Raw genomic sequence first — 14301 nt, 5'->3', positions numbered from 1 at the left:
CGTTTTGTGAATTTTTTCGACATGCTATACTATGACTGTTTTATGAATTCTTGACATGCTATACTATGACCGTTTTATGAATTTTTTCGACATGCTATACTATGACCGTTTTATGAATTTATTCGACATGCTATACTATGACAGTTTTGTGAATTCTTGACATGCTATACTATGACCGTTTTGTGAATTCTTTCGACATGCTATACTATGACCGTTTTGTGAATTTTTTCGACATGCTATACTATGACAGTTTTGTGAATTCTTGACATGCTATACTATGACCGTTTTATGAACTTTTTTCGACATGCTATACTATGACCGTTTTATGAATTCTTGACATGCTATACTATGACCGTTTTATGAATTTTTTCGACATGCTATACTATGACCGTTTTGTGAATTTTTTCGACATGCTATACTATGACAGTTTTGTGAATTCTTGACATGCTATACTATGACCGTTTTATGAACTTTTTTCGACATGCTATACTATGACCGTTTTGTGAATTCTTTCGACATGCTATACTATGACCGTTTTGTGAATTTTTTCGACATGCTATACTATGACCGTTTTATGAATTCTTGACATGCTATACTATGACCGTTTTATGAATTTTTTCGACATGCTATACTATGACCGTTTTGTGAATTCTTTCGACATGCTATACTATGACCGTTTTGTGAATTCTTTCGACATGCTATACTATGACCGTTTTATGAATTCTTTCGACATGCTATACTATGACCGTTTTATGAATTCTTGACATGCTATACTATGACCGTTTTGTGAATTCTTTCGACATGCTATACTATGACCGTTTTGTGAATTCTTTCGACATGCTATACTATGACCGTTTTGTGAATTTTTTCGACATGCTATACTATGACCGTTTTGTGAATTTTTTCGACATGCTATACTATGACCGTTTTGTGAATTCTTTCGACATGCTATACTATGACCGTTTTATGAATTTTTTCGACATGCTATACTATGACCGTTTTGTGAATTTTTTTCGACATGCTATACTATGACCGTTTTGTGAATTTTTTCGACATGCTATACTATGACCGTTTTGTGAATTATTGACGTGCTATACTATGACCGTTTTATGAACTTTTTTCGACATGCTATACTATGACCGTTTTATGAATTCTTGACATTTCGATACTATGACCGTTTCATGAATTTTTTCGACATGCTATACTATGACTGTTTTATGAATTTTTTCGAGATGCTATACTATGACCGTTTTGTGAATTCTTGACATGCTATACTATGACCGTTTTGTGAATTCTTTCGACATGCTATACTATGACCGTTTTGTGAATTCTTTCGACATGCTATACTATGACCGTTTTGTGAATTTTTTCGACATGCTATACTATGACCGTTTTATGAATTCTTTCGACATGCTATACTATGACCGTTTTATGAATTATTGACATGCTATACTATGACCGTTTTGTGAATTCTTGACATGCTATACTATGACCGTTTTGTGAATTTTTTCGACATGCTATACTATGACTGTTTTATGAATTCTTGACATGCTATACTATGACCGTTTTATGAATTTTTTCGACATGCTATACTATGACCGTTTTATGAATTTTTTCGACATGCTATACTATGACAGTTTTGTGAATTCTTGACATGCTATACTATGACCGTTTTATGAACTTTTTTCGACATGCTATACTATGACCGTTTTGTGAATTCTTGACATGCTATACTATGACCGTTTTATGAATTATTGACATGCTATACTATGACCGTTTTATGAATTCTTGACATGCTATACTATGACCGTTTTGTGAATTTTTTCGACATGCTATACTATGACCGTTTTGTGAATTCTTTCGACATGCTATACTATGACCGTTTTGTGAATTTTTTCGACATGCTATACTATGACAGTTTTGTGAATTGTTGACATGCTATACTATGACCGTTTTATGAATTTTTTCGACATGCTATACTATGACCGTTTTATGAATTTTTTCGACATGCTATACTATGACCGTTTTGTGAATTTTTTCGACATGCTATACTATGACCGTTTTGTGAATTCTTGACGTGCTATACTATGACCGTTTTGTGAATTCTTTCGACATGCTATACTATGACCGTTTTATGAATTATTGACATGCTATACTATGACCGTTTTGTGAAATATTGACATGCTATACTATGACCGTTTTGTGAATTTTTTCAACATGCTATACTATGACCGTTTTGTGAATTATTGACATGCTATACTATGACCGTTTTGTGAATTTTTTCAACATGCTATACTATGACTGTTTTATGAATTCTTGACATGCTATACTATGACCGTTTTATGAATTTTTTCGACATGCTATACTATGACCGTTTTATGAATTTATTCGACATGCTATACTATGACAGTTTTGTGAATTCTTGACATGCTATACTATGACCGTTTTGTGAATTCTTTCGACATGCTATACTATGACCGTTTTGTGAATTCTTTCGACATGCTATACTATGACAGTTTTGTGAATTCTTGACATGCTATACTATGACCGTTTTATGAACTTTTTTCGACATGCTATACTATGACCGTTTTATGAATTCTTGACATGCTATACTATGACAGTTTTGTGAATTCTTGACATGCTATACTATGACCGTTTTATGAACTTTTTTCGACATGCTATACTATGACCGTTTTGTGAATTCTTTCGACATGCTATACTATGACCGTTTTATGAATTTTTTCGACATGCTATACTATGACCGTTTTGTGAATTCTTTCGACATGCTATACTATGACCGTTTTGTGAATTCTTTCGACATGCTATACTATGACCGTTTTATGAATTCTTTCGACATGCTATACTATGACCGTTTTATGAATTCTTGACATGCTATACTATGACCGTTTTGTGAATTCTTTCGACATGCTATACTATGACCGTTTTGTGAATTCTTTCGACATGCTATACTATGACCGTTTTATGAATTCTTTCGACATGCTATACTATGACCGTTTTATGAATTCTTGACATGCTATACTATGACCGTTTTGTGAATTCTTTCGACATGCTATACTATGACCGTTTTGTGAATTCTTTCGACATGCTATACTATGACCGTTTTGTGAATTTTTTCGACATGCTATACTATGACCGTTTTGTGAATTTTTTCGACATGCTATACTATGACCGTTTTGTGAATTCTTTCGACATGCTATACTATGACCGTTTTATGAATTTTTTCGACATGCTATACTATGACCGTTTTGTGAATTTTTTCGACATGCTATACTATGACCGTTTTGTGAATTATTCACGTGCTATACTATGACCGTTTTATGAACTTTTTTCGACATGCTATACTATGACCGTTTTATGAATTCTTGACATTTCGATACTATGACCGTTTCATGAATTTTTTCGACATGCTATACTATGACTGTTTTATGAATTTTTTCGAGATGCTATACTATGACCGTTTTGTGAATTCTTGACATGCTATACTATGACCGTTTTGTGAATTCTTTCGACATGCTATACTATGACCGTTTTGTGAATTCTTTCGACATGCTATACTATGACCGTTTTGTGAATTTTTTCGACATGCTATACTATGACCGTTTTGTGAATTCTTGACGTGCTATACTATGACCGTTTTATGAATTTTTTCGACATGCTATACTATGACCGTTTTGTGAATTCTTGACATGCTATACTATGACCGTTTTATGAATTCTTTCGACATGCTATACTATGACCGTTTTGTGAATTTTTTCGACATGCTATACTATGACCGTTTTGTGAATTCTTGACGTGCTATACTATGACCGTTTTGTGAATTCTTTCGACATGCTATACTATGACCGTTTTGTGAATTCTTGACATGCTATACTATGACCGTTTTGTGAACTTTTTTCGACATGCTATACTATGACCGTTTTGTGAATTCTTGACATGCTATACTATGACCGTTTTGTGAACTTTTTTCGACATGCTATACTATGACAGTTTTGTGAATTCTTGACATGCTATACTATGACAGTTTTATGAATTTTTTCGACATGCTATACTATGACAGTTTTATGAATTCTTGACATGCTATACTATGACCGTTTTATGAATTTTTTCGACATGCTATACTATGACCGTTTTATGAATTTTTTCGACATGCTATACTATGACAGTTTTGTGAATTCTTGACATGCTATACTATGACCGTTTTATGAATTTTTTCGACATGCTACTATGACCGTTTTGTGAATTTTTTCGACATGCTACTATGACAGTTTTGTGAATTCTTGACATGCTATACTATGACCGTTTTGTGAATTTTTTCTACATGCTATACTATGACCGTTTTATGAATTCTTGACATGCTATACTATGACCGTTTTATGAATTTTTTCGAAATGCTATACTATGACCGTTTTGTGAATTCTTTCGACACGCTATACGATGACAGTTTTATGTCATCGTATAGCGCGTCGAAAGAATTCACAAAACGGTCATATTATAGCACGTCAAGAATTCACAAAACGGTCATAGTATAGCACGTCAAGAATTCACAAAACGGTCATAGTATAATGTCGAAAAAATATCTTTTTTGAGGCATTTGGACCTGCTGCAAAACAAAGAGGGTGCAGCAGATGTGATGTCAATTGTACGCAAACTGTCACAATGTGGTTTTGTACGTTGACTCATACAGGTTTAATTTTAGCGGAGTATTTTATTCAAGTTAAAACAGTTGCCGACATTATGATTTGTACATGTTATACAATATATTTCACATAATAAATTGACAGTTGAAACAACTAGAACTGAAATGAACACTTGTAGCAGCTGTGTTCTGATTGTCTGACTGATAGTGAACAGTATAAAAAGGAAGTGTAAAGCTTGAATAAGACGTCATTAATCCTGTGCAACAAGTGCTACTGTTGGTTAAATTAACATGTACATGCTTCCAACAGGAAATAAGGCACTTACAGTTTTGTAAGGATTCTGCGGCCATTTGAAAGTAATTCTCCAAGGCATTTTGTTGACATGAGATAAATATGAAGCATACAATATAAATAGTGATCTATCTCAAGTGAGTTCCCAGCGCTCTCTGCTTGTAGGAAAGGGCATATCTTTGGCTCGGCCATTCAAGGCCACAGTGAGGCCTCTTCAGACGCCACCTGGTGGAGGGAGGGAGCGCAGTACGGGTCCAGGCACATTTTAAGACTTCTGGCAGAGCAGAGACTCCCCGAGCTCAGAGAGCGGTCTCGTACATAACTTCACTGTCCATTTGGTATGTCAGAACGGCTCCTGCTGTCGTACGCCTGAAAAGACATCGTTTGCAGAGTGAGTGGCTGAAGATAGAAGTGCTTCACATTTTAAAACGTGTACAAAGAGGCTTGAACTCACCTGTTTAGCTACCGCGAGCAGAGCTGCCTCCTGCTTGCCAGTCTGCTGCACCATTTTGTAGAAGATCCCATCTGGATCTTGCAGCAGGGTGTAAGGCTCATCATAGGCATAGATTCTCCCTGCATCTAGAACCTGGAAACAATCACATTTGTTGTATCTTAATTCAGTTAAAAGCGTCCCAGCGCCTACTTTTTGTCCATCAAGTGAAACAACTTAAGTTGGATTTACAAAATATGCCATTTTGTTTCAGGTCTGTGATTGGCCATCTGCACAGCATCACTCAGAGCAATAGTCAGATGGTTTTGATCATATGAGATGTCTGACTCCAGGATTGCAATATTAACCGAGTACTCTGACTCACCAGTATCCTGTCGCTGTCTACGATGGTGTTGAGGCGATGAGCGATCGTGAGCACGGTGCATTCGCTGAACTTGTCCCGTATGGTTTTCTGGATCAGCTCATCTGTCCTGCAGAGACGAGGTAAAATAAATCATCCAATGGAATCACACAGGACTCTTCCAGCTTTAAAACCTACTGAATCCCTGAACTGAGATGCATTTGTATCTTGTGTGCAATAGGTTTGTCTCAGCAGTACCTGGGGTCCACGTTGGCCGTGGCCTCGTCGATCACCAGGACGGCTCTGGCCCACGCTGAAGTTGGAGCCCGACTCGGCCAGAACAGTCGCCGGCAGCTCCTCCGCCACAGACTTCAGCTGCACCTGGGGGGGGAACACTGAGTGAATGGCCAAATCCCAATGTCCCCCCTGAACCCTCACCTGGTAAGTGTGAGTGCGAGAGTCTGGATTAGGAATGGGACAGCACTTTGCTGCAACATATCACGTTACCATGAAAACTGCAAAAAATGAGGTATAATTGTGTGTATTTATTTTATACTTTGTACTCCTCATTTGAATGTCTTCCAGGCTCTTTCCTCACAAGATGAGGTCATTTTATATAATCTATTTACTTGTTTTTGTCAAAACTGCTTCGATGAATAAATAAATACATATCTTCTGATTTCATGTTTATTTTTTGTTCCATCTTTAACCCTTGATGTTTGAGTAAATTTATTATGACAGGCTGAACACGCGTGAGCCGGCCTTTTTTTTTTACGCCTCATGCATCCACTGGTTACCCGTGTTTAACGTCACATTGCAATGATTTGTGCTGACTTACGGAAACTGTTCATAAAGGACTCAAAATGTCTGCCAGAGAGCCTCAAACACTTGACAGCCCGAAACCCTCACGGGATGCTTACCTCCTCCAGAGCCTGAAAGGGTCCACGTTCTTCCTCATGGAGCCCGTAAACAGCACCGGGTCCTGGGGAGCAGGAGGAACGACAGGTCAGTCAGAAACATTAGATTCAGCACAACCACACGCTGGACACTTCACTCAAAAATCGAAATGTCTTTCCTGTTGTGCAATTTATCTCGATACGATTTTTTATTGTGAGTTGCAAAATGTTGGTGAACCCGACACAAAACTGAACGTGACAGCATGAGATGTAAATGTTAGCTTAGTGGTGCTAGGTGAACTAGCAGTATCGGGTATAGAGGCACTCTCCCTTCTGCGCGGTGATACGGTTGAGAGTGTCGTCCGGCAGACAGAAAATAAACGAGGTCAGCGGATGTTTACCTTCTGGTGGAGGTCGATCTCAGAGGTCAGAACACCGTCGATGTAGATCTTCCCCTGAGGCTCCGCCAGGCGGACCAGAGAGCTTTTCCCAGCACCTGTTCTACCCACAATGCCCACCTGACACGCAGGAAGGAACATTGTAAATCTTGTGCAAATGTGTAAGGAGCAAACCAGCGGGAGGTCATCAGGAATAAAAACCAGGCCTGACATCAGAGAGACAGAACGAGTATTTTAGAAAAGACCTTCGAGATACTTCAGCAAAGAAATATTGCATTGTTCCAATGCAGCCAGACAGACACTATCCGTAATAATAATGTTGGAATGCCATTGCCAAAGGAAAATGTAATTATTCAAACTATAAATGAGCTTGGAAAGTAAAAGGAGAACCTGAGGGCTCGGATGGTCCACAGGCCCTGAAGAGACGTCAGGTGGGAGATCACTGGACTCCGAGCTGCAGGGAAGACGACAAAGAGGGTGAAATCTACGCGATTCCAAATATTCTCATTGATATCTGCTTCCCTTGCCTTCTATGTCTAAATAGCCCACTGCTCATCAATCTCACGCACCTGGTGCAATTACAGCAAGAATCCATGAACACACTTGTAGATTCAAGTCGTTTGACATCTCGTGATGTGCGGAGGTGGAAAAGCAGCGGGATGAGGATGAGAGGGATGACTGAGGCAGCGACCGCAACCACGCCAACATTCTGTAAAGATAACTGAGGAACACTGGCAAAGGAAAGGAAAGGTCTTGTCCAAAGTCGGTCGACTGCAACAAAAGGTTTGAAAGTGGGGAATAAATACAATTCAGTGCATGTTTCTTAATGAATGGTGATCTTGTCTCACTTGATAGCAGTCCACAAAGGTGATGGGTAACAGAGTCAATCTGGCTGAGCAGTGAACAAAGGCTCAACAGCCAAGCCAACAATGCTGTGCAAACACTCATTCCTCAAACCAATTCCATTGCAGTGCATTTGCAGTTACACAGGACGACCAATAGAGGGCGCTGAGAGCCTATTTATACTGGACATAATGCTCCGATGGCTGTCATCCTATTTCATAGCCGCACATTCAGACATTTTGTGAACTCAGCAATGCTGAGACGGCGGCAACAGAATGTAATCGTAAACCTCACCTCCAGCGTCTACCTGCAATAGTTCCAGCTGGACATCACCGACCGCGCTGCGCTCTGCAGTGCAATGGGCCCCTCAGATCTGTCCATCAGCTGCTGCATCCTGGGCCCCAGCTGTTGCTGTGTCACATCTCGTTTACACCAGGGGCCAGCGCTATGTTTGACCTAGTTGCTGAAAGGCCCGAGAGGCAAAGTGGAAAGCACACTACACATGAGACAGTGGGGGAAAGAAAGAAGCCGTTCGGTGTCAGTTAGGTGGGCTGAACATACTGAGCAACCGTCGGTTAACTACTCCAAGACGAAAGGAGAGGTCAGGCATGAGAGACACTTTCTCCTTCAAATGTATGGTGTTCATCCAAGACGAGTGAGCTGGTTCGGGACAAGGTTACTAGAACTCACGGTATCAGCGGAGACCAGTTCTTTCAGTTCAGGAGGTTTTATTAGGTCGCAGCCCTTACAACGCCAACATTGTGAGTTTGATTATTAGAGCCCATTAGTTGTGTCCCTAAATACTGTATGTTCAATTTCATAGAAAAGCAATCTTTGAAACATTAAGCCGCCATTGTTTTGCGCCCCACATAGAGTCCTATTGAAGCGTATAATCACAATGACAATATGGAATCTGTTTAGCTGTATTTATACTGAACATTGTGGGAGAGGAAATTTAAATGTCACACTAGCATTCACTTAGACTGTTTGCTGAGAAATGGAACTTGCGTCATTTCCCCCCGTTGAAACAGCCTGCCACACACACACACACACCATTGTACATCTGTACCTACGAGGACCCTTAATCACAGCTGAATGCCGACCTCCAGCCCTGACACTGAACTGAACCCAAAACACTCAAACTGGTCCTCACAAAGATAGATGTAGAAGTACACGGGACAGCAGCTGGTGAGGCACAACGTTGTCTTTTAATTCTGATGTGAAGCCGTTTCCATTCAGTTAGAGAGAAGGGTGTGTGTGACCCCAGCTACCGTCATTGGCTGCGTGAGTCCTGAGTCACGTCCTCATTCTGTGGTGAACTGAGCAGCTCCCGGATCCTTTGCATGTCCTTGTTGGTTTCCTCTGCCTGAGAGCTGACGTTCAGATCTCCAATCAACTCGTCTGTCAAGTGCAGACGGGCCGCCCTTGGGATTTGAAGGATGGAGAGTGACTGGTGAGCAACGAAACGCATCACGACAGCAACAAACTTGAATGTAAATGAGGGTTTGTGTGATTTTACACAATCTATAAAAACATCTCACCATTCTGCGAGTCTGAGCTCAAACAGTTCCCTGCGTTCTCTCCTCCTCCTCTCTCTGGCAGTTTCTCCTGCAATCGACTGCATGCTGATGATCAGCGCACCAGTGGGAACCCTGAGCAGAAGTGAGCTCACGTTATTAGAAATAAACTTATTCAAATGCTTTATACAGTATAATTGCAGTTGAATACAAAACAGAAAACGCATTTTGTAAATCTATTGTCCGAGCACGGCTCATCGGCTGCTGTCATGTATGAAACTCTACTGGACACATCGGGTATGTAATGGATTACTACTTCCTGTTATCGTGTAAACGGTCACAGCGGATACTTTAATTGCGTCATCCTTCTCGGCCGTCATTTAGGGCTAAATTTCCCCTCAGCGGTGTCTTACAGAGTCCGGCTCTCCTCTGCAGCCCTTCCAGTCACACCTCCGCCGTGTGGCCCGGGCGAGAGGACGATTCTGGGGCGAGATCTGGAGCGTGATGTGCTTTCCGATTAGCTGCCTGCTTTCATTTCACCCCCTTCTGCACCTGGCACAGCCGGGGCCGGGGCTGTTTGCACACGTCAAAATGCTCCAGGTGGCCGGTCACTCGGGCAGACAGCGGAGGAGGAGGCAATGAGAGTACAGAGCCAACATGGGGCTGGTGATCACAGAGACCATTCAAACCAGCCCCTCCAGTCTGTTACACCATCAAACACCTCACACTTCATCTCCATCACGCAATCAAATTCAAATCTGCTCTTGGCTCACAGCTGAATGTGGCCAGAGGAGCGAGTGAAAAGGGGGACAGAGAGGGTTGAGAGGAGATGGAGCGAAGCATAAGTCCAGATCAGACCATGGTAGCCGGAGATGCGAGGCTGGAATAACAGAGACGGTGTAAATGGAGAGGGGCAGCTGCCGCCTTGGCCTGCCTCCTTGCTCGAGCACCCAGAACATGGCCCTCTGCAGTGAGGCCCTCTGGCACCGTGATCAGAGTGGGGGGGTGGGGGTTCAGCTGGGCAACAGAGGGTTGCTGGGGGGGCACAGCTGGCTGCCAGAGTGCTCACTGCTCCCAAGCACACGGGCATGAAAGTGGACACGCGCAAACACACATCTTCTGTTGAGAAATAAACACACAGCGGCTTCTGACGACGCGACTCTTTGGGCGATGAGGACCGACACGCTTCCGGGTAGGAACTCAGTTACTGTAACACGTCGACGCATTGGGACTGGTGGTGTGATCGACGGATGTGAAGGGACACTTGTGGAAGCACTTACCCCAGCACGGCTCCGATGATCGATCCTGCCACCAGGCCTCCCAGACCCAGGTTCAGTCTGAAAAGGCCTCCGGTCACTGCTGCTCTCACACACAAACACACAGTGACACGTCATCATTCATAACCCAATGTGCTGGTATACACACTGTTTGACGTCATCAGCTTAAACAAGGATTATAAAAGTTGTTATTATTGTCAGTACCAAACGTTTTACTGAAATGTTCGTGTCCAGGCACAGAGGGAATTGGACAAAAATCATTTCTGCACAATATAAAAATCACATTCTTTGGACAACGAAATTCTGGAGTACTCAGTTTTTTATGAATTATTTTCTGGGCACTGTTATGCATTATTTAGACAGCAGTGGTAGAGAGACGGGGGAACAAACAAATGCAACAACGGCTGGTACACCGGTCCTAGGAATACACTCTCTGGTGGACGATAGCCGGTCAATATCATCATCATCTGACAGATAATAGCACATTCTACAGACTGACAAGTGTTCCACAGCATAACAAATGATATTCCACTCCAGCTGTTATAAGACAGCAGAAAACACTGAGTTTAGACCGAGCAACTCCCAGATGGAGACGTGCGACAGTGAAGCGGAACGTTTTGTGACACAAGTATGCGTCGTCGACTTTTCTTGGATAAATAAAATGTTTTAAAAAAATAGTTGCGCTAAAGCCCCGTTGAAGCCCATGTGACTCACCTCCAGCTGCAGCGTAATGGCTGAGGGTATACTTGTCTCTGTACACAGACAGCCCTGTGCTGACAGAGCTAGAGAGGGAACAGACAGACAGACGAGGGGAAATAAAAATGATCAAATCAATACATCATATAACATTTTTGTTTACTTGCAGCTGCCCGCGTCCTCCGACTATGGATGAGTAGCTCATACAACCCCGCTTCAAAACACCAAAACTATCCCTTTAATGCTTTTGTCAAGCACTTTGAATTGACTTGTTGTTGAAAGGTGTTTTACAAATAAACCTCGATTCAGTGGAGCTTGGCTGGAAAATCACTGAATCTAATGTAGCTTATTTGTACGACAAATTAAAATGCCTACTTTGTAAAAGTTGCCTTTCAACCTATACGTTAACTTCTCAAATATAACTCTAAACCTAACAGCAGAGTCTGGGATTATCTATTTGTTTGCTTACTTGAATAAGGTGACAAAAGCAGCCACTCTCCAGCTCCATCTCCACCCGTACCTCACGAAACCCCGGACTGCTGCATTATGAGCCGAGCGCTGATTCAGAGAGAAAGGTTCCTTACAATGATACCTTAACATTAAATGTTCCCAGTGGTGCAGACCCGTACGTAGTTCCCTTTCTTCTGCTTACCACTGCTTCCACGCGGCTAGTATAGATTTCCGCCTGGCTGAGTTGGATGTACCTCTGCCTGGCATGGCGAGCCGCTGGCAGGCCTCCGTAGATCAGGCCGGCCAGAGCGGCAGCCACGCCGCTCTTTATCACGTTGGTCAGCTCCTCTGGGTGCCGCTGTGTCACGCTGCAGGGAGACGAGAGGCAAACTCTGTACAAACAAATAAAACTGCCCTGACAAATAATAATATTTTTCACAGTAAAGAGTACGCGAGCCTCACAAGACAGAACTGTATTTACTGAAGTATCTCTGTCTCTGTACGACTGGTTAAAAGGAGTGTCTAAAAATAAGAAATAATTCTCTTTGATGATAACTTGACACCCAAAGATCGATTTGACTAAAGCTAGTAGTGATGACCTAGACAACTATTTCCTTCATTAAATGATCGTTTGGCCCAAAAAAATAACAATTCTGCACGCTTGAGTAAGTGTCAGTGACAGAAGGTAAGCATAACTTTACAATGTATAAAGTTTATTTTACAAAGTGGTGAATATTGCCCAAAAACAACAACATTGATGCAGAAACTACTGGCTGTTTTTTAAGCAGTGCTCATAATATGTAGAATATAACTTGTTGAAGAGAGCAAGGTGACACGGGGGTAAAAGAGGAGATGAAGAGAAGTCAAGAGGGACCAGAAATACTAACTCTTTGTCAAAGAGGTCCTTGATACGGTCCCATCCTGCATCTGGGAAATCTGGCCTGCCCATGTGGCTTGGCATGCTGCTGGGTGAAGGGATGGGTGCAGGACTGTTGGAGGGCATCTGTGCAGGCTGGGCCGCAGCCACATCAGCTGCGTGGACCCTGGGGAGCAGGGGGCAGAAGGAAGGGGGCCCGACGCTCTGGATGAGGCCCCGCAGTAGGCCGGTGCTCAGCGTGCCCCAGGGCGAGGAATCTGCCCGTCGTCTCCGCGGGGCGAAGCCCGTTCCGGGCTGCATCACGCTTCAGCTGGCATCGGGGCTGCAGCGGAGAGGCAGAAACACGTGGCCATGGGTTGGGGATGTTACACTCATTCTCTGACTTGAAAACTCCATCCCCAAAATAAACAGCCTCGAGGCGAGTGACATCCTGGCAGGGTTACATTAGGATTGCCAACTCAGCAGCTGTTCAATTGTGCAGGACCTATCAAAACACACAAGAAAGGCTTTCTGGGTAAATATGTATCTATTGACTTTAAAAAGTATCGAGACAGTTTTCAGCTGCCTGCAAAGAATAAACAGGAAGTAAAAGAAACAGGTACTTTCTGTTAGATCCCATCTGTAGGCTACTTGTAGTTTGCAGACCTCGTTCAGATGTATTCATGCATTTGTAAATAAAAATGTATATGGAAATGTGCGTGTATCTTTGTTCTTTTATGCCTGTGAAACACTTTACTGCTCGCTTTTTATACGTGTTGTATAAATAAGCTTTATTATTATTATCATCAACCACAAAAGACATGTCTTTAGATTAAACCTTCATTGCACAACACGAGACTAATCGAGCATTAAATATAACTACACAGAAACATAGGATTTTCTACAAAACGTGGTGTTTGTCTGTCCTCTGTTGTAAGAAATGACTAAGAAGAGCGACACATTATTATTTAGTTATAGTTTATAAAGTCACAGTGTCGTAGTTATTTGTCCTCATTTCTTGTGTCATTAAGTGAGAATACATAATAAGGCAATAGAGTACCAAAAACAGTTGTTTCACCAGTAACGCTATGTCTATTTGAACAATCATTGATAATTAAATCACCTGCACAGCGTCAGTCCACGTGCAGACTTCACCCTTAATTAGCGTGATATCGCACAGGTGTGACAGGTCAGACTGCTAGAAGCCAGGATAACTTGTATTATTTCTAAACACTTAATACTACTTGATATTAAAAATGCTAATGAAAAATGACATTAATATTTCAGTCGCATGTTTTCATTCCTTGCTATTAGCTTCTGTCATATCTATTTTAAAAAGACTTACCAGCACGCGGCGCGGAATATCTCAGCAATAAAACCCGTCTGTCTTTTGAAGTTCCGCAACCCCAGTAGATGCGCATTAATTGTATTTAGTGTCCACATGTATGTTTGTCATAATCGTCCTTCTGCTGTTTGTTTCTCAACGGTGACATTCCTCTAACACAGCCGGGCTTCGACCTTCCACCTCGGACACACACGTGCCAACAGCGCCGCCCTGTCGGTGGAGGACTAACCCACTATTCTGCACGTGATGTGCACTCCTCGCGAGATTAAGATCTGGGTCCGGG

General features: G+C 42.0%; 1 protein-coding gene across 3 annotated transcripts; it reads right to left on the bottom strand.

Annotated features, from left to right (window-relative positions):
- Window positions 1-4729: 4729 nt before the first annotated feature.
- LOC306797051 (complex I assembly factor TIMMDC1, mitochondrial-like) lies at window positions 4730-14190 on the bottom strand. Of its 3 annotated transcripts, none has more exons than XM_079296224.1 (17): window positions 14019-14190; window positions 12705-13016; window positions 12020-12185; window positions 11837-11925; window positions 11386-11453; window positions 10675-10753; window positions 9419-9529; window positions 9149-9301; window positions 8172-8373; window positions 7604-7805; window positions 7425-7488; window positions 7038-7154; window positions 6661-6722; window positions 5999-6121; window positions 5765-5870; window positions 5404-5535; window positions 4730-5318 (listed from the first exon to the last, which is right to left on the bottom strand). In XM_079296224.1, the coding sequence occupies exons 2-8, from the start codon at window positions 12992-12994 to the stop codon at window positions 9151-9153; spliced, it is 954 nt and encodes a 317-aa protein (XP_079152350.1). In that variant the 5' UTR covers window positions 12995-13016; window positions 14019-14190; the 3' UTR covers window positions 4730-5318; window positions 5404-5535; window positions 5765-5870; window positions 5999-6121; window positions 6661-6722; window positions 7038-7154; window positions 7425-7488; window positions 7604-7805; window positions 8172-8373; window positions 9149-9150. The 3 variants fall into 3 exon arrangements, with proteins under 3 accessions (XP_079152350.1, XP_079152351.1, XP_079152349.1); XM_079296225.1 differs by having other exon boundaries at window positions 8172-8340; XM_079296223.1 differs by having other exon boundaries at window positions 7038-7240; window positions 8172-9301.
- Window positions 14191-14301: the final 111 nt, after the last annotated feature.

Source organism: Melanostigma gelatinosum (assembly GCF_949748355.1).
Source record: "Melanostigma gelatinosum genome assembly, chromosome: 24".
Lineage (NCBI taxonomy): Eukaryota > Metazoa > Chordata > Actinopteri > Perciformes > Zoarcidae > Melanostigma > Melanostigma gelatinosum.
The sequence above is the reverse complement of the archived record's forward strand: the minus strand, read 5'-3'. Positions and strand labels throughout refer to the sequence as shown.